We start from the raw sequence: 20789 nt of genomic DNA on the forward strand, positions 1-20789 counted from the left end.
TGAATAACCTGTGTTATGAGTTCGATATCTTATTAGAATCCTCTCTACTCAGACAGCTGCCTAGGAAAGCAGCTCACTATGTTTTCGAACAGACCCAATGTGTCCATTATAATAGAGCAACAACACCCACCTCGAGCAGACTGTCCCCGACCAGAGCCACCAGCAGCGGTTGGCCGTTCTTCTCTCTTATGAGCGCAGCGTTTTCTGATGCATACATGCAGGTGAAGTCGAACATGGCCACATCAGGCTGCCCATAGTGGTTGATGGCGTAGTCTAGTGATGGCAGCTGGTAGTTAGTGCCGAAATCAGCCGCCTCACGTGCGTATGAGAGAAGAGCCTCTTGATCGACATTGTCACTATGCAAGAGTCTCTCAGTCTCAATGTAGTCCTGGAAGGACAGAAATCTTGTTCATGATTTTCAGCCAGTGCTAATAAACATTCAGGAAATACTCATCTAACAAATCTAGAAAAATTATTATGGACTAGAAATGTTTCTAAGAATGAACCAATAACCCGTTTCATACACATTACCTGGTACACTATATGGCCAAAAGTACTTGGACACCTGACCAAGAGCTTGCTGGACATCTCGTTTCAAAGACAATTGCTATTAAAATAGTGACGTGTGTCAATGTGATCTTTTCAGCTATAACAAAAGCCAGTCTTCTGAAAAGGCTTTTCACAAGACTTTGAATTTGTGCCCATTCAGTCAAAAGAGCGTTTGTATGGCTGGGCACTGACATTGGTCAGGAAAGCCTCAACTGATTTTCCAGTTCATTCCAAAGCTGGTCAGTGAGGCTGAGCTAGGGTGAGTCCTAGTAGAAGCACATTTATGATTTTACCAGACAGATGAAACATTGCCTGAATAAACACAATAAATGTACCAGGACACACCCATTTCCACCAAGTGCTCTATTCTGGTCAGGGTCACAGTGGGTATGATACCACCTAAAAATCCAGGGTGCAAAGCAGGAATACACCCTTGACATGACACACATTCATTATACCCTGAATTGATTGGCTATGTCTAAAGATAGAAAGGGTGGGTGGCCGAAGCCCTGCGATGGATTGGCACCCGGTCCAGGGTGTTCTTGCAATGGACTCAGGGTTTCCTGGTGGAGCTGGACCTGCCATGACCCTTGACCAGGATAAAGTGTTGATTAAATTGAATGAATGAAATAAAAGTTTTTCTAGAGCTATCCTAAATTAGCGCTTATTTGACACGGGGATGTCGTAGCTCTGCAGTTAAGATACTGGACAAAAGGTTGCTGGTTCAATTCTGACTAACCCTGCAAGGCCCTTAACCCTCTATTGCTTAAACTGTATTAATTAAAAATTGCTTTGGAAAAGTCACTTTGGATAAAAGCATCTGCTAAACACTGTAAATGTACCACATTCTTATAAAACCAAAGACGGTGGTAAAATTGGATTAAAGATCGACTCGGTTAGATACATTTTGGTATTTAAAATGCTGGTTTCTTCTAAAAAATAAAAACACATATTTACATTCCAAATAAGAATGAAAGGTCAGCAACAAGCTTAGTGTAGGGAACTTATAAGCAATGAAAGAAAAGGCAATCATTACACTCTGACACTAAACCCCCAGAGTGCAGTAGCAGCTGGAGGTGGTTGTTTGAGCTTTAGTGGAATGATGGTCTTTTTAGATCAAGTTTCATTTAACACCACTTGCTTATTCCCTCAAATTTTCTTGGAGAGCAAATGGTCCACAAGACATGACGGAAGCTTGTGGACAGTTTTCAACTGTAGTGAGGCTAATAAAAATTGAGCTGTAAATGTCAATTAGCCAGAAAAAAACAGCTAGTGGAGTTTATGTGAAGTTTTAACACAGACCTGAGCTGAAACTAGAGATGTCTGTAATTCTTTAAATGGTGTTCCAGAGAAATTGTGTGACTTCCTGAATGAGGCGTCTGAGAAATTTCAGCAGGCAAACCATTTTTGGGTGGATTGACCACTCTTCAGAGTGCCTGTGCTTACTGTGGCTTGGTGGGTGTAGTTCTAGAGCGTTAGAGATCCTTTTGAAGCCTTTAAAATACTGATATCTTATTACAGTCGAATCCGGTTAATCGGACCACATCGGGACGCGATCGTTTTGGTCCTAATAACCGGCTGGTCCGATTACACGAACACGCCCTATGTTACAAGGAATGATAGTGGAATGATAGCTTTCTCGTGTAGACTTTAATCGTGATTGACAGGAGGGAATTCCTTGCACTCTTGTTTACGCTTGACATCATTTCGCCGAAAAAAGCGGAGATGCAGATGGATCCAATAACCCCGCTGCTGGCTACTGGGTGCTTCGTTGTGGGAAAGAAAGTGGTGGGCGTGTTCACCTCCCGCTGGTTTTGCTCTTGTCAACACAACCAGGAATCCTCCCATATCTCGCTGACCCGCTTTGCAGCCGCTCTAAGTGGCGACTTGTGGCTTCTTTTTCTTATTCGCTCTCACGTTCTTTGGTCCGATTAAACGGAATTTTGGTCCAAATAAGCGAATAACATTACACGTACATAATAGGATTTGTTTCGGTACTTTAGGATTCGGTCCGAATAAGCGGCTGGTCCGATTAACCGGTGGTCCAATTAACCGGATTCGACTGTATATTTCCCTTTTGGAATTTTTGTAAATCAAGGCAGCGTTTCTATAGATATATGAAGACTGTCTGATAATTTTCTTGCTTCCATATTTAGATGTCGAAACAGTTGATCATTCAGGCATGCGTACCTGATTTGGCACAAGTTTTACACAGGGTGCCCTTCACAATGCAGTCCTCCTCATTTTTACCTGGGCTTGAGACGGCCATCAAGAGGGCAATGACAAGTACACTTCGCAATGGTTCGGGTTGCTGTAGAGACGCCTGACCAGCCGGCCGACAGCACAGCTGAGATTTAAACCCCTGGACCTCAGCAGTGGGCTAGCATATTTTACCTACATTTATTCTAATGATCCAAAATGATTCACTGTGACAAATATGCAATAACCAGGGTAATCAGAGAGGGTTCAATTCCTCTCATTAAATTCTCCATTTAGCTTGTAAAGAGTGCTCTCAAACATCAGAGGCTTAGAGTGATACGAGACTGTGTTATTACTTACATGTTTGATCACACCCTTCTCCAGTAAACTCTGCTTCTTTGCAGTCATAACGAAGTAGTGTGTGTTGTCCTTGTAATACACAATATTCTCCAAATCAATCCCTGTTTAAAAATCAAAGAAAATATAACATTTAACAATCTTTCATGGTGTCTGGGGGAATTTAATCTTAGAGCCGTCTTACATTAAACAAGCCTAATGACTCATTTGGTTACATAAAGTGCACTGAATACATGGCTTTAGGGAACTACAGAGTGAAATAATTAGTGCATTCATTCTGAAAGGCATGTATTCATGCTAGCATGAGACAGAGCTACAGGGCGTGACCTTTTGATTGTGAAACACTAGAATTGCCAAACTTTAATTTGATTTAAGGAGTATTGCAGTTTTTCATTCATTCACTGTCTGTTATACCACCTCTGTATCCTGGTCTGGGTCACGGTGGGTCTGAGTCATTGGTCAGAAGCCATAATACACACCGGACAGGTCACCCATGCACAGGTCACGTCGGTTTCTAGTTGCTCCAGTTGACCTGACTGCATGTTTTTGGACTTCCTGGACTTCCCGGAGGAAACCCACACAGACATGGGAAGAACATGCAAACCCCACACAGAAATGACCCTGGCTGCACGACCAGGGAATCGAGCCCAGGCCCTTTCTGTTGCGATGACCAGTGTCGCCCTGCAGTTCAACTTGTTAATACAAAAATCAGGGCATGTCATTAATTTATCAGTAAACAGAGGTTTGGTCAAAAAGATTAACTCACCAGTCTCCTCCTTGAGCTCCAGGAAAAACTTTTGGTTGAAGATGAAGGCCACACCACTGATCTCCTCCACTTTGGCTTCTGCTGTTGTGTTGCGGTTCACAAAGTTGGCTGTAATGGCAATTGCAAGCTTACCCCGAAACTCCTTCCTCTTAAATCCTGAAGTCAAGGCAAAAAGACAGGAAAATCCACAGGAAGGATTAAGAATAAGAAAAAAAAGAAGAAAAAAAAACAAGAAAAAAAAAAATATATACATACAAATAAAAATGGATGTGAATATTACAATACAAAAAAAATAGGTGCTTTTTAGGAATTTACTGCCTGTATTATGCAGTTAAAGAGTTTAGTGTTGAGGGGTTAAAGGTTATAAATGCATTAAATTCTTCAGGATTGTATCAACATAACAGTGAACAATATAACAAGAAAACAGCTATTTTATTAGAAGATTAAATTAGTGTCTTTCTGGTTAATATTGAGGCACTAGATCGGCATAGCGATCTATTACGCTTGCCCGGGTTCAAATCTTTATGGTGCCATCAGCCAGCTGGGCATCTTTCTATACTATGTATGCACTTTTTCCCTTCCTATCCCAGTCTAGTTGAAACCAGTTACAATGGTTATATCTTTCCTCTACTGCTGCTGACTGCACCACAGGCCAGTCAGGCACAGACATGAGATTTGCAAGCACTGGTGGGCTGGCACATTTTACTGTTTCACTTAAGTGCCCACTGTACAAGTCTTACAGTCAAGCTTTACCTGCAAACACATCTGAAGTTCCACATCAAGTATTACCAGAATTAACAGCAAAAGCTTTAACAGTATATATTAGAGAGAGATTTACAGGTTCTGTAAACATTTTATTTTATGTTTTTGTGATCATTTAACAACTATATTCAGGTCAGTATATAGAGTCCATGTTATCTTTTTGCCCAAAATGTGACTCTGACATGTTAGATTCAAGTGCAGGAGTAGACTATCATGACCTTTAGATAATCAGGACTGTGGGGTTGGCAGCTGGTCAGGATGCTGGTTTGATGGCTGTGAAGTTACGAGTGTTGGAAATAGCAAGTTTATTGTGTAGGCTTACCGTCAAGTGTGCTTCTCCGTCCATCCGATGCTATTAACACGTCAAATTCAAAGTCAGAGATAGGATGACCCAGAGGACGAAGTTCTGCCCTCCATCCAGTCCCTACAATTAATGTACACACATGCACACAAACAAACACAAACCCAAACAAACACAAACAAACAAACAAACACAAACATTAACTAAACTGATTAAGGGAAATTTTAGGCACTTTTAGGCATGAGTTGACCACCAAGAAGTTTAAATCAAACTCATGTAGTGTGCACTATGTCTAAGGGGCAGGTGACTGTGGTAGGTCAATGATTCTTTATCGTCACAGCCTACCGTGATGATCAAAACCCTTTTTTACCCAAAAAGTGTCATGGAAAATCCTAACAGAACCAAGACAAGTTCACTTGGTGTGTTATGCTGGCCCACCACAGATATGACCTGGGTTTGAATTTCAGGGATGCCATGGGCAAGACGGGCATCTACACAAACTTGAACGGCTATGTCTGAGGAAAGGGCAGTAGCATTTCTATGGATTAGCACCCTGTCCAGGGTGTATTCATGAGCCTGGATAAAACCAGACCAACTGTGATCCAGACCAGGATAAAAATTAAATAATAATATAAATTCAATAATTATACAGGTTTTGTTAGATTTTTTTTATATTCATTCATTTTTAACTAACTGTTGTTGTTGTCTCATCATCATTCAGGTGTTCTGGAGAATTCCAGAGCTTAAGGACTTGAACGTGACATTAGCTTAATGGAAAATAGAGGTGCGTGTGTGACGGTAATGAAGAAACAGAAGCAGGACTGCCTTTAGTTGACAGAAGTGACAGTTAAGAGTTGCTGTATGTACCCGATAGCCAAAAGTCTATATATAGAGCAGAGTGGTAAGCTTATCATTTGCACAGTACATCAGCAGTGAGTGGCAATGACGCCAAAGAGCGATGAAAACCTTCTCACTATTATCATAAACCATGCAGTGATGCATGTGTGGGAATGGAGGCATGTTTCCATGAAGCCTTTAGATAAATAGATAGATGATTAGATACTTTAATAATCCCCAAAAAAATTAAGGATAGTACTGAAGTTTATATTAATAATTATTATGTTTATAGATAGATTCAACTTTATTGTCATTGCTCAGTACAAGTACAAGGCAACGAAATGCAGTTAGCATCTACCAAAAATGCAAATAGTAGCATTGTGCAATGAAAAGCAGAGAATATGGGTAAACATATCTATAATAAATATGAATATGAATATATAGTTATAACTATAGCTATTTACATATATGAATTTATATCTATGTACATGTACTATATACATAATAGCAATAATAATAAGCATATGAATAAACAATGGGTATGTATTATAACAACAACAGTAATAATAATAAAAGATTAGTTGGGTATATTACATAATAGTAATATAAATAAAAAATGTGTAAATAATAACTATACAACTGTAACTATGCTAAATAACTATAACTAAACTATACATATATATATATATTTCTCTGCGGAGTTTGCATGTTCTCCCCGTGTCTGTGTGGGTTTCCTCCAGGCTCCGGTTTCCTCCCACAGTCCAAAGACGTGCAAGTGAGGTGAATTGAAGATACAAAATTGTCCATGACTGTTTGATTTAACCTTGTGAACTGATGAATCTTGTGTGTGTGTGTGTGTGTGTGTGTATACAGTATATATAGACAGATATAGATATGACAGTTGTGTAAAGTGCAGGTGCAAATGATAAATAATAACAATCCAGTGTGTAATCTGGGGTGTTGATGGTATTAACAGTGCAAATGATAAATGATGAATAATAAATAATAGGTCCAGTGTGCAGTCCAGGTGTTGGTGGTGTTCACGACGTAGTGTAGTGTCCAGTAAAGTACTTGAGGAAGTAGGGATCCCTGTTTATACTTTAATTATTATATTTAATTAAAGTACTGAAGTCCTGGAAAAAACAAACACTAGAATACTATGACAACACACGTCTGTAGAACACATATTGTGTCTGGTAAAAACATCTCTAAAGCTGGACAGATTCAAACACCCCGATATTAAACTCTCTCTACCCTTTGCCCCAGCTTGTATTACAGTAACACACAAGCTAACACACAGGTTGCAGGACTAGCTGCACAAATTATGCAACCATATATCAAACACTGCTGACATAATGCCAATGTGCTAATTTGTATGTGGTTGTCTTTGTAAGCAAAGTAAATAGCTGATAAACTATTGGTGACAAGGCTATATACAGTTAAAATATTGTCACGTACAAAATAAGAAATCCATCCTGTGCTATTCTGAAAAGCTGGTGTACATATAGCCATTCAAACATTCGAACGGTCAGAGCTGCAGCCACTCATGTACAGTCATTTCTAAACTATTCACACGTAAACGAGCAATATCAAACTTCATTTCCAGTCTGCCTGAGCCAAGAAGCCTAAGCAAGAAAACAAATTCTCAGTCAATGTCTGTTTATAAGTGCTTATAATTGTCTTGGCTGCTTATTAGAGAAACATGCAATGTCAAATTAGATGAGAATGTTCCTAGTTTGTTTATTAGGATTTTCATGTCATGTTTTACACACTTTGGTTACATTCTTGACAGAGACGGTAGTTATTAGTTACACAAGATTCATCAGTTCACAAGGTTATATCAAACACAGTCATGGACAATTTTGTATCTTCAATTCACCTCACTTGCACGTCTTTGGATTGTGGGAGGAAACCGGAGCACCCGGAGGAAACCCACACAGACATAGGGAGAACATTCAAACTCCGCAGAGAAATGACCCAGAACACCCCACCTGAGGATTAAACCCAGGACCTTCCCGCTGTGAGGCGACAGTGCTGCCCACTGAGCCACCCGAATGTTCCGAGTAATTAGTGTAATTTTCATACTTGAGCTATTTCTCAGGAAGGTATCAGTACTTTTACTTAAGTGCAAATTAACTCAAGAGCCAAAAGTTTAAAAGTGTCTGATATTATTAGTATTTGCGAATCAAATATTCACTGCAATGAAATACGCAAAAGAGTAAATGAATTTCTGCTCACTTGATATTTTGTATATGGTATATGGGGGGAGATGGTATTCAAGCTGTTAAAAACTGTAAGAACATTCGTCAAAGCCCTGTGATGGACTGGCATCCATGTCCATGTATGAATGTAACAAGACCCAATGAGACCCGGAGCAGCATAAAGCAGCTGGTGTAAAATGAAATTGAAATATTAATACAATAATACAGATTTTTGTTGATTTTTTTTTCCACTCACTTTCTTAACCACTTGTCCAAGCTTATCCATGGGGTGGGGGTTGGGGTGCTGGAGCCAATCCCAGCTTTTCAATGGGCGCAAGGCACACAGTAACACCCTGGATGGGGCGCCAGTCCATCACAGGGCAGACACACACTCACACCCATTCACCTATAGGGCAATTCAGTGTCTCAAATTAACCTGACTGCTTGTTTTTGGACTGTGGGAGGAAACCGGAGCCCCCGGAGGAAACCCACACAGACACGGGGAGAACATGCAAACTCTGCACAGAAAGGATTCGGACCGCCCAGCCTGAGGATCAAATCCTTATAAACTGTTTGTCAAACCATTTAAGCTGCTCACCATCACGGTCTTGTTCTTCAGGTGGTTCCAGAAGTTTGTGAAATTCGACGTTGACATGCACCTCCACCCCTAAGATGAGACTCACCTTCAACAGGATCAGCTGAAGCTGACGAATACCTGACCACAGAACAAAAAACACAAAGAACCAGTCAGCAACAGGTCAACAACAAAAGCACCACACATTGGGAAATGTTTTAGATACAAGAACAACCTGAGAAGATTTGCTGAAATATGTAAACAGATTTCTAGTTTTCTACCTTCAGATTTTACTTGAGAACATTTACATTCCTGATCAATCCTTTATTAATCCCCTCTTGTTGCTGCCACCACCCACATAGAGAAGGGCTGAGGCTGTCCGCACCCCCCCCATGCAGACACTTCGACCAGTGAGCAGAGGCCACACTAACGGTACCAGCATCAAGAAACAAGTTTCAGCCACTGTTCCTACCCATACACATACACAGCCAATCGTGTGTCTGTGAAGGCGTTTGGCGTTTAGTCCAATCTTGGCCATAAAGATATTTAAGGCATAAAATACAGCTGGTTAGACTTCATTTATGTAAAGTTTAATGTAACAAAGGCTAAGGATTTGATATGATTTGATATTTGACTGTTTTACTACAGTACAGCCAGAGTAATGACCCAGACTGCTCATGGAATTAATATATTTGCATTACCACCAGCCTGAGACACATTTTACATAATTTTGCTGTGAGGCGTGGTCTTATTTGCGCAGGAAAAAAAAGACAGACAATAATTTCATTGCTGAAAGCAACCTCAAGACACTCAAGAAACGTAAAAACACAGGGTGTTTATATTTATATTAACATCATTTAGCAATGGGTCTAGCTAATGCACCTGTTCACATACCTTTGACCATGTAGTAGGCCAATTGATTGCAAACTAGCACTTACTGATATGGTCTATGGCTCCAGCACAAAATTTGCCATAGAACTTCTTAGCACCAAGGTTTCTGAGGTCGTGGATAGTGTACGGCCACAGATGGAGGACGTTATTTCTGGAGAAGGTGTCCCTCTTTTCAATGACCTTTACTTTAGCTCCAAGAAGGGCTAACTCTATAGCCGTCCTCAATCCACACGGGCCAGCGCCAATGATCAGACACTGTAAAAAATATAAATAAATAAAATAAAAGTATATAAGTATATAAGTATATAAGTACATAAGTATATACAGTGTATCACAAAAGTGAGTACACCCCTCACATTTCTGCAGATATTTAAGTATATCTTTTCATGGGACAACACTGACAAAATGACACATTGACACAATGAAAAGTAGTCTGTGTGCAGCTTATATAACAGTGTAAATTTATTCTTCCCTCAAAATAACTCAATATACAGCCATTAATGTCTAAACCACCGGCAACAAAAGTGAGTACACCCCTAAGAGACTACACCCCTAAATGTCCAAATTGAGCACTGCTTGTCATTTTCCCTCCAAAATGTCATGTGACTCGCTAGTGTTACTAGGTCTCGGGTGTGCATAGGGAGCAGGTGTGTTCAATTTAGTAGTACAGCTTTCACACTCTCTCATACTGGTCACTGAAAGTTCACCTCATGGCACCTCATGGCAAAGAACTCTCTGAGGATCTTAAAAGACGAATTGTTGCGCTACATGAAGATGGCCGAGGCTACAAGAAGATTGCCAACACCCTGAAACTGAGCTGCAGCACAGTGGCCAAGATCATCCAGCGTTTTAAAAGAGCAGGGTCCACTCAGAACAGACCTCGCGTTGGTCGTCCAAAGAAGCTGAGTGCACGTGCTCAGCGTCACATCCAACTGCTGTCTTTGAAAGATAGGCGCAGGAGTGCTGTCAGCATTGCTGCAGAGATTGAAAAGGTGGGGGGTCAGCCTGTCAGTGCTCAGACCATACGCCGCACACTACATCAAATTGGTCTGCATGGCTGTCACCCCAGAAGGAAGACTCTTCTGAAGTCTCTACACAAGAAAGCCTGCAAACAGTTTGCTGAAGACATGTCAACAAAGGACATGGATTACTGGAACCATGTCCTATGGTCTGATGAGACCAAGATTAATTTGTTTGGTTCAGATGGTCTCAAGCATGTGTGGCGGCAATCAGGTGAGGAGTACAAAGATAAGTGTGTCATGCCTATAGTCAAGCATGGTGGTGGGAATGCCATGGTCTGGGGCTGCATGGGTGCAGCAGGTGTTGGGGAGTTACATTTCATTGAGGGACACATGAACTCCAATATGTACTGTGAAATACTGAAGCAGAGCATGATCCCCTCCCTCCGGAAACTGGGTCGCAGGGCAGTGTTCCAGCATGATAATGACCCCAAACACACCTCTAAGACGACCACTGCTTTATTGAAGAGGCTGAGGGTAAAGGTGATGGACTGGCCAAGCATGTCTCCAGACCTAAACCCAATAGAACATCTTTGGGGCATCCTCAAGCGGAAGGTGGAGGAGCGCAAAGTCTCGAATATCCGCCAGCTCCGTGATGTCGTCATGGAGGAGTGGAAAAGCATTCCAGTGGCAACCTGTGAAGCTCTGGTAAACTCCATGCCCAGGAGAGTTAAGGCAGTTCTGGGAAATAATGGTGGCCACACAAAATATTGACACTTCAGGAACTTTCACTAAGGGGTGTACTCACTTTTGTTGCCGGTGGTTTAGACATTAATGGCTGTATATTGAGTTATTTTGAGGGAAGAATAAATTTACACTGTTATATAAGCTGCACACAGACTACTTTTCATTGTGTCAAAGTGTCATTTTGTCAGTGTTGTCCCATGAAAAGATATACTTAAATATCTGCAGAAATGTGAGGGGTGTACTCACTTTTGTGATACACTGTATATATATATATATATATATATATATATATATATAGATATATATATATATAGTTAAAGCAGTTAAAGTAAAGAGTTTACATATACCTGTAAGGTAGAATGTATACTATATGGCCAAAATTATATGGACATCTGACCATAAGCTTGTTGGACATGCTATTCCAAAGCCACAAGCATTCATACAGTCAGCAAGAAAACCCAGTTACTTTATGCTACAAGAAATTTTGTCTGGTTAGCACCACCAAGAGTCGGGTCTGCCATAACTGAGCTGCTGGTACACAGGTGTCAATGTCTACAATCAAGCAGGCTTTATACTGCTATGCCCCTGCTCCAAAATCAGCACTTTAAAGCTGGACTGCAGTTTGTTGTTGATTATCTGGACAAAGTAAAAAAGGCTTTTAAAGGAGAGGTTTTTTTTTTCTGGTCACAGAAAACAAATGAGGTTGTCCTGCCATACTGACCAAAAATAGTTTGGGTTAGAAAAGGTGATGCATTTTTAAACCAAACCTTGTACTAATGTTCAAAATTGTGGCGGTATTACGCTCAGGGCAGAAATACTAGTCAGAATAATAAATCGTAGACACAAGTGGGTGTTTTATCAAGGGATTGACTTAAAACCCTAATTAAGACTGCGTTTGGAATGCTGAATCAGGTTTGAATCAAAGCTTTTGGAACAAACTGAACAAGACTGACATGACGTGTCTGTCCATGAGTATTAAAGAACACTGTACTGCAACCAACGAGAGGTCTATTGGTTATTTTTAATATTTAGTACAAGTTCATAATCCCATAATGTTTATTTCCCAAAGGCTTCAGGTCTTGCACGCAACATTTAAATGTCAATGTGGACCAAGCCTGACTGCATAATATAAACAGACATTATGGTAACAGTTCCATCACCTGCAGACACACTTCAGAGGTAGTTAACAAAGGGTAATCAGTATGATCTTATGATTAACTCTACAGGGAGTGTGTGTATGATTATGGTGTGATTCATCAGTGTTGTTCACCCTGTAACATGGCAGCTGCATCAATAAAATAAAAGATTTCAAAATATGTTACCAAATATGGCTTTAAACTTAGATAGGTGTGGCAGACTGGCGAGTGTATGGCAACACCATACATAGGCATTGGGAATCCTTTAAGGAAATGATGTACACCTGCAGAATCCAAGTGTCCATAAACCATGTGGCATAAGCAAACAAAAAACACATCAGTCAATATGCCAATTGTGTGTGACTTTTTTTTTATTAATCATACAGCTGTTATCAGCACTACGAAGGCCATTTGTGCATGCCATTCATTTCTCTGACGTCCTGAGGTTCTTGGGAGATAACGGCAGGTCATGTGGACTTTCATGTTTTTAACTGCACTGAGGTTGTACACTATCTGGCCAAATATCCATATGTACTCATAATTAGAAACTTGTTAGAGCTTCTATTCTACAACCACAGCCATTAAAAGAGTGTTAATTTTATACACCTTGTAGTAAAGTACATGTCTGAAACTAGTGTCCACATGCTTTTGGCTACATAGATGATCTTTTATATAGGGCCACTAACAGATAAACAGAACATAGTAATTAAACAAACCTAGCAGGTAAACAAATCAAGCACACTTGAGTTCACTCGAGTCTATAAGTATTTTTTCGTAATTTGTCCAATACATGAAGAGTAAAAACATGACTGAGGAAATGAAATAATGCATTTTACTAAACAAAGCTACCGTTACTATTTGTGTAATCTATTTTAACACTAAAGAGTATGTTACCAAATATGCATTAAGATGCAGAAACATCTTTGCACTTGTTTTCAGGTTTGCTGGTTTTATATTACTGTTTCATTTTACTGTTAAACAATAGGTCCTGTCCTTTCCATTTCTTAGTGTTAACTATACTTATCCTATCCTATTTTAATTTAAGCAAATGAAAAATGTGAATGTGGACAATAATGTTCAGTTTACTTTAACATGGTTACGTTCAGCTACATGCATTGATTTGGAACTGTGATCGATTTTTGACTCAATCTACTTCTGAACCTTTTACCTATAAAACCTAACACACATCTACATGCCAATCAGAAATGACAATTCTTTATGACGATGGTCCAAAGTTGGCATACATTAGCAATACACAGCTTTATGCAACATTTTATTTTATTTATTACAAAAGAATTAATTAAAAAAAAGAGAGAGAGAGAGAGAGAGAGAGAGAGAGAGAGAGAGAGAGAGAGAGAGAGACTGCTTTCTCTAAGACTTCATTGTTTTATAACCACATTATCTGATTAACAAAACCTCGGAAAGTCATGTGAACACTATGTAAATATGACCACAAAAAATGACCTTATAAGTAAAGGCCAAGAAGAAGCAGCAAAATAATATTGCTAGTTTATCAAAAGCTAATTATTGTATATCTAGCTTTTCTATTGCATATTATTGTTATTGTATATCTGTTCTGTAAAGGAACTATTACTGGATCAATGCAAAGTTTGATGTGAATTAAAAGCTGATCTACAGATCTTTTCAATGTACGATGAGTTGTACGATGATTTGTACCCGTTTTGTGTTCAGCAGCTTTCAGTGAGAGAGCTGCAGTTCTAACCTGATCAGGAAAACCTTTTACTAAATGTAGGGCTGGACGATATGGCTAAAACTTATATCACGATATAACTCTTATTTCGGTCGATACGATATAATGCCGATATCGATATGAATAATACAGATGTCAGAAAAACTGCCAAGAACACAAAAATTGGATGCCTGTACCTGCAAACCTCTTTTCAGGTTTCTGGCAAGAAATAAAGCTGAATACACCAATGAATTAGTCCTTCCTCTCTTATCAGCTATTTCATCTGTTTTTTTTCAACTGTGGACAGTGGCGGAGCCAGACAATTTTCATAGGGGTGGCCAGACTGAGACCATTGCTCACACAGGGGTGGCACAGAAACTGTCTGATACCTTATTTTATTATGTGGCAAGTTGCTGTGGATCTAGTAATGTTTTGGTCACTCACTCGTTTACCTATACAGGCAGTGAGTGCCATGTAGAATTAGCATAATAAGCTTTTTATTTTTTCTCATTTTCCCTGACAAGTGAAAAACTAAAATATAGCCTATAACCTTAACATTACGAAGAAGAATTTCAAAGATATTCCTTTGCAATACTTGATCATTTGACTGCAAACTTGTGTGTACTGATGAGACTCATCTGAACCCCAGAACATGCTAGTGTGAATGCATGGAAAACACATTTTAATTTTCTTTCAAGAATATGATACAGACTGACCAACACTATTAAGCCAAATCAGCATTGAAAATTGACTTTACTTTTAATATCCTTCTACAATGCTGGGGCTTCTTAAAACTGAATATTTTCTTTTAAATAGAAGTGTTATTTAACTGCTAATAAATTTTTTTTTTTTTTAACGCCCAATATAGAGGAAAACTGCCCAATCTGGCAACACTGGAACGCGCAGAGCCTGTTCGTGCCTTTAACTCGTAGTGCGCCTCAACTACTAAGTAGTATTAGTACTCAGTAGTACTTCTTCTGTAATAGTGTTGGTGGTTGACGTTTATGTTGAGTGTATTACTGCACTGTTTTGGTGGAGAACTACTTGCTTGAGGTGCGCTCTTGAATTGCGTCCCTGTGGGAACACCTGCGAGCAAAAATGCTTCCGAAAAAAAGTAACGCCAGCAAAGCGGTGGTGGGGGGAGCCGGCCGAAGATTCATTTATGGTGGCCTTGGCCACCACTGGCCGCCACCACTGACCACCCCCTGGCTCCGCCCCTGACTGGATGCTCGTTCACTCACAGCTGTTGAACTCATTCTGCTGCTAATATCCACCGTGTTGTAGGTAGCGGAGTGTAATCAGAGCGGTAACGCTAAGCACTGGCCTTCATGCCTGTGGCGTACGTAATCACGCACTGACGTCATGTATATCGATCGAATTTGTTTAAAAATCATATCACCGTTATTGAAACATTTTCTATCGCGACATACTGTATATCGATATTGAATTATTGTCCAGCACTAACTAGATGTATGATATTTATTATAACTTTCATATTAATAATACTAATAAATATATAGATTGTGTCAGTCTCAGGGCAGACTACATTTTAAACTCATAATTACATAATTACGTCCCAGTATAAGGGTAGAAATCGGCTCATCATCTTATAATAACACTAAGATTGTTAGAAAAAAACTTTAACTTTTTTTACATATTAATAACCACTGCATGGTAACTTCTGACCTCTGACCTGTTTACAATAAATGTCCATGAAAACAGAACAACACGGAAGTGACCAAATTAGATCGCCTGTATCGTGCCAAACTGATTCAACTGTCAAATAAGGGAAGGAAAATTTGTTTCATTTGAATTAGGCTGCAAATTTGACTTCTGTTTAGACGATTAGCGCTTCACGTCACACAGAGTAAAGTAAGGTTTAGTTTAGGCACATATGTGGTCAGAACAGGTACTGACAAGTCTTTCACCTGAGAACGTGTCTTAACTGACCACAATTGTGATTATAACAATAAGCAATGTTAACGGAAAATTAAGGAAGCAGAGAATGTAAAAGGCCATTTCTTACAGTTGAAATAATGAATGGCTCACCTTAAAGGCATTAATGCTTTTAAAAAGAGTCTCAGCTTTTTTTGACCGAAATACACCCATCAGGCATAACATTAAAACCACCTTCCTTGTTTCTACACACATTATCCATTTTATCAGCTCCACTTACCATATAGGAGCACTTTGTAGTTCTACAATTACTGACTGTAGTCCATCTGTTTCTCTACTTACTTTTTAGCCTGCTTTCATCCTGTTCTTCAGTGGTCAGGACCCCCACAGGACCACCACAGAGCAGGTATTATTTGGGTGGTGGATCATTCTCAGCACTGCAGTGACACTGACATGGTGGGTGTGTGTTAGTGTGTGTTGTGCTGGTATGAGTGGATCAGACACAGCAGTGCTGCTGGAGTTTTTAAACACTTCACTGTCACTGCTGGACTGAGAACAGTCCACCAACCAAAAATATCCAGCCAACAGTGCTCCATGGGCAGCGTCCTGTGACCACTGATGAAAGTCTAGAAGATGACCAACTCAAACAGCAGCAATAGATGAGTGCCAACTAGGTAGGAGTGTCTAAGAGTGGACAGTGAATGGACACAGTTTTCAAAAACTCCAGCAGCACTGCTGTGTCTGATCCACTCATAACAGCACAACACACACTAACACACCACCACCATGTCAGTGTCACTGCAGTGCTGAGAATGATCCGCCACCTAAATAATACCTGCTCTGTGGGGGTCCTGTGGGGGTCCTGACCATTGAAGAACAGAGTGAACGCAGGCTAAAAAGGTATGTAAAAAAAACAGATGGACTACAGTCAGTAATTGTAGAACTACAAAGTGCTTCTATATGGTAAGTGGAGCTGATAAAATGGACAGTGAGTGTAGAAACCAGGAGGTGGTTTTAATGTTATGGCTGATCGGTGTAACTCAATATTTGTAACTGGTTCCAATCAGGTTTCTTAGAACCTTGTTTCTAAATCAGAGAACTGGCCCACATTTGCTCCACAATGCACAACAATAGTAAACAGCAGTCGAAAAGAGCCAATTATGGGTATTTGATATTAGAGCTTCAATACAACAAAAGTTAATACCACCCAGAAAGTGTGCTCACTTATTTAATTTAGTTAGTTCTTTACATATTTCTGTTACACAAGCTAAAACTGCATCGTTTCCCCACCAAAGCATCTTTAAAGTTCTCCCATACACTCCATTAAAGCCATTTATTACAGTAAATCAAACCCAAGTTTAGTAAGTTAAGTAGCACTGACGTACCCTGAGATCTGGGCATGCTTTGCCTTTCTTGTACTCCTTGTGGCTGGCTCTTTTGTCCAGCTTGGTCCAGAGTGCTTTGGCTTTCCAGGAGGTAATTGCTGCTTTTAGGCTGCTATAAAAGCCTCCATGATTGGTTGGGTCAAGCTCCAACTGTCTGCACAGCAAGCTGAAGGCCTGAAGGGTGCCTTTACAAGTGGAGGCCCGAACAAATGTCTCAAAGAGCTGGGTAGCCTGACTGCTCCGCTCGTCCTCATTCTCGCCCATTGCTCGTCCCTGGCAGTGAGGGAGCTCGTTCAGGAAAAGACTGCTGCTGCTGGCATTACTGGAGGGTGCTAGAGAGAAAACAAACAAAACAAAAGCAACAATATTAAATACCTTAGAGAAAATAGATTTACAGAATAATTAGATCACACCTGCAGATTAGAGGTACAGATTTTATTTCACAATCTTAACAAATATCAACTGTTTTATTAGCTCTCAAATAATTCAAGTGGTGTTAAAAGAAAAGATAATGCAACAGTGGTAAACAAGACCTGTCCCAACTTCACAATGTTGCCGGTATATCTACTGACCAAAAGATTTATTATCATCAAAACTTTAAAATAGAGATGGGACGATCGATCGGCTATGAATCGGTATCGGCCGATTTTTAATCAAAATATGCTATCGGCGATATTTCCTAAAAGTAGCCGATCCGATCGTGTGATATATAAAGATCACGTTAAGTTAACAGCTCAGTGGATTGATCCAGACTTTGAGCTACGAAGCACCAACCATCACATCACCATTCATCAACCATCGTACAGAAACCATCGTGAAAGCTCTTCATGACCTAAAATAACATCATTAACGTTGTGCATCATACATACGATGTAATTTTGCTGATTGTAATATTTACTTTAAAAAGATAATTCAACCCGGTCACATCTGAGTCGATTCTATCAGCACGTTATATAAACTCCTGGTTCACTTTGGTAAATCGTAAGCGGTTCTTACTTGTGATGTAGATGAGAACAGAAAACGTTACAGAGCCAATCAGAGGCAAAAGTTTATTCATTACAAAATTCGTTAGTTCAGGATCATCTGCTAAACTTTTAGGGTAATCAGAACTTTTAGCTCCACAGACGGAACGAGTCTGACTCAGTGACCGCTCTGTGGTAATAGCGGTTTAATTAAGCTTTTTAATGAAGCTTTTTAATGTAAGAAAGTCACACAAAATGTTCTGTAGTAGCTGGTGTTTATTTAAAACCACAGCATTTATTAATAACAGTAAAAACGGAGAGAGAAACTTACGCGTCACATTCGACTCCTGAATCAGAATCATTTAAAGCGACACTGTGAACAAAGCGTTTTTTTTAAAGAAACACACACACGCTGTTGCTTTCGGTTTATTTTCACTGTGAGGCTCTTTTTAAGTTTTTTTCAGACTAAACTGGATAACATTAAACCTGTGTCTGTGTCTGTGTGTGTGTGTGTGTGTGTGTGTGTGTGGTCAGTTAGACTAATAAGATATGTCTCCTGTGGGTGAAAAAAATAATTGTTTGGTTACTTTATTATTTACTGCTGATTTTGCGCTAAAAATTGCATGCATCGACTATCGTCCGATTGCCCTGAAAGGAGATCGGAGATCGCAATCGGTGCCAAAAACCCCGATCGTCCCATCTCTACTTTAAAATTAAAAACAGTTAACATTAGGGTGGTTAAAAACTAAAAATCTTCATGTCAAATATAAAAAGCAAATAGGGAAAGTATGATAAAAAATGTTTTAACTAGGGATGCAAATTTCTTTCAACTGATAACCAACCATCATTAGTCACTGGTTAACCGACAACCAATATGATTGATTAGTCTTAGCGCCGTACCGACACACTGGGGTCATTTATACGGCGATACTCAAGTTGCTTCTTCACTTTGTGTCATTCAAAACAAATAGTAAAAGATGTTTTAGATTTAAATATGTAAAAAAATTAATTATTTTCCCTGGTGCTGTAGATTTAAGCAAATTTTGTGTCTCGTTTTTCGTCTTTCTGAGTTTAGTGTTTTGCAGTCTATCAGTATGTGTTTGATTGTTAGTCCCTCTTTACATCGATGGCAGGTTGGAGCATCTTCCCTGGTGAGGAGATGCTTGTGCGTTAGCTTAGAGTGTCCGATTCGGCATCTTGTGAGGATGGTTTGGTTTAGCCGACTGTCCATTCTAGTATATGTTTGTCCTACTTTTGGCTCTATTTCGTACAGTTTGTTTTGTGGTTTACTGTCCCATTCATTCTGCCTTTTGTTTTTAAAGAATGTGAAGATATTTGGAAAGGCGTCTCTGGGGGGAATGGGTCGTGAGGTGATCGTATAACTGACAACCAACAAGCTCATGGCATCACATAAAAATGTCAAACGACTTTATACTTTATTAAATAAACACAGTATAATTCCTTATATAATAACCTCTCATCTAAACATTTCATCCTTTGAATTTCATGCTGTTACCTTCCCAATAACCCTTCCTATTATTGTGGTCTATAGGCCTCATTGGGAAACTTCATACACTCTTCCAACTTGCCGAAATATTCACTCTCTATCCTCTTCTTCACTGATGCTTGCACATGCTTGCTACCCTTCCACTCAACTCTGCTACTAATACTTTACTCTTTTCTCTTTTAACATCTCTGTCCTCTTTCCCTCAAACGAGGAAAACCTTCCCACCCTGCTCCTTGGCTTTCAGACGCATTGCGCAGCAACAGAAGAGAATTAAAGGCAGCTGAGAGCAAGTGGAGGAAATCTAAGCTTTATGCATAAATGTATACATGTAATTTCTACATAAATGTAAGTTGCTTCTGCTAAATGCTGCAAAAGTAAATTAACGTAATTGACAGTTAATGATCAAGATTATTTGTTTATCACAAACTGTGTCCATGTTTTTTGTTTTGTTTTTGGAGCTCCTGACGTACAGAACTGATAATGATGACAAAAGCAGAAGGAACAGAACTTACTGAGCGCTGATTAATACTGGACAGTTTAGAATGTTATGGCTTAACTAATCTCTACAGTTAACAATGCTGAAGGATGATTAAAAAGCACCACTGTTTACAGGTCACTAGAAAAAAACATTTACATTTTCAGCATTTAGCAGACGCTCTTATCCAGAGTTTAGGTAAACAACAGTCGAAGAACACAAATCTGCTAAAACCTGTTATAAGTGTTTTTTTTTTGGAAATGGAAAAGGATGGAACAAGATGTTAGTAAATAAGTACAAGTCAGCTTAAGTGCTTAGTAAAGAGGTGGGTTTTTAATCGCTTTTTAAAGACAGCAAGAGACTCAGATGTTCGGACAGACAGAGGAAGTTCATTCCACCACTTGGGCGCTAGAACAGAGAAGAGCCTTGATGCTCGTCTTCCTTTAGTCCTGGATGGAGGCTCAAGTCGAGCGAGCCTGGTTTTTTATAATATTTTTATAATATTGCATTTCTACATTTATTCTACATTTCAACATTTATAATATTGCATTTCAAACAGTTTACACAAATAACAAAAATAAAGCTTCTGTTCAGC

At 39.5% G+C, this 20789-nt stretch overlaps 1 protein-coding gene across 7 annotated transcripts in view; it reads right to left on the reverse strand.

Annotated features, from left to right (window-relative positions):
• mical2b (microtubule associated monooxygenase, calponin and LIM domain containing 2b) overlaps positions 1-20789 on the reverse strand; it is an 88589-nt gene that overhangs the window by 55840 nt on the left and 11960 nt on the right. For all 7 annotated transcript variants that reach the window (XM_063000787.1, XM_063000786.1, XM_063000785.1 and 4 more), the window contains exons 2-8: positions 17251-17582; positions 9485-9692; positions 8571-8687; positions 4956-5057; positions 3872-4027; positions 3109-3209; positions 131-388 (exon numbers count right to left, since the gene is read on the reverse strand). In XM_063000787.1, the coding sequence (XP_062856857.1) occupies positions 131-388; positions 3109-3209; positions 3872-4027; positions 4956-5057; positions 8571-8687; positions 9485-9692; positions 17251-17514 (1206 nt within the window). In that variant the 5' untranslated portion in view covers positions 17515-17582. The remainder of the gene's footprint in view (positions 1-130; positions 389-3108; positions 3210-3871; positions 4028-4955; positions 5058-8570; positions 8688-9484; positions 9693-17250; positions 17583-20789) is intronic.

Source organism: Trichomycterus rosablanca, chromosome 8, assembly GCF_030014385.1.
Source record: "Trichomycterus rosablanca isolate fTriRos1 chromosome 8, fTriRos1.hap1, whole genome shotgun sequence".
NCBI classification, from domain to species: Eukaryota; Metazoa; Chordata; class Actinopteri; order Siluriformes; family Trichomycteridae; genus Trichomycterus; species Trichomycterus rosablanca.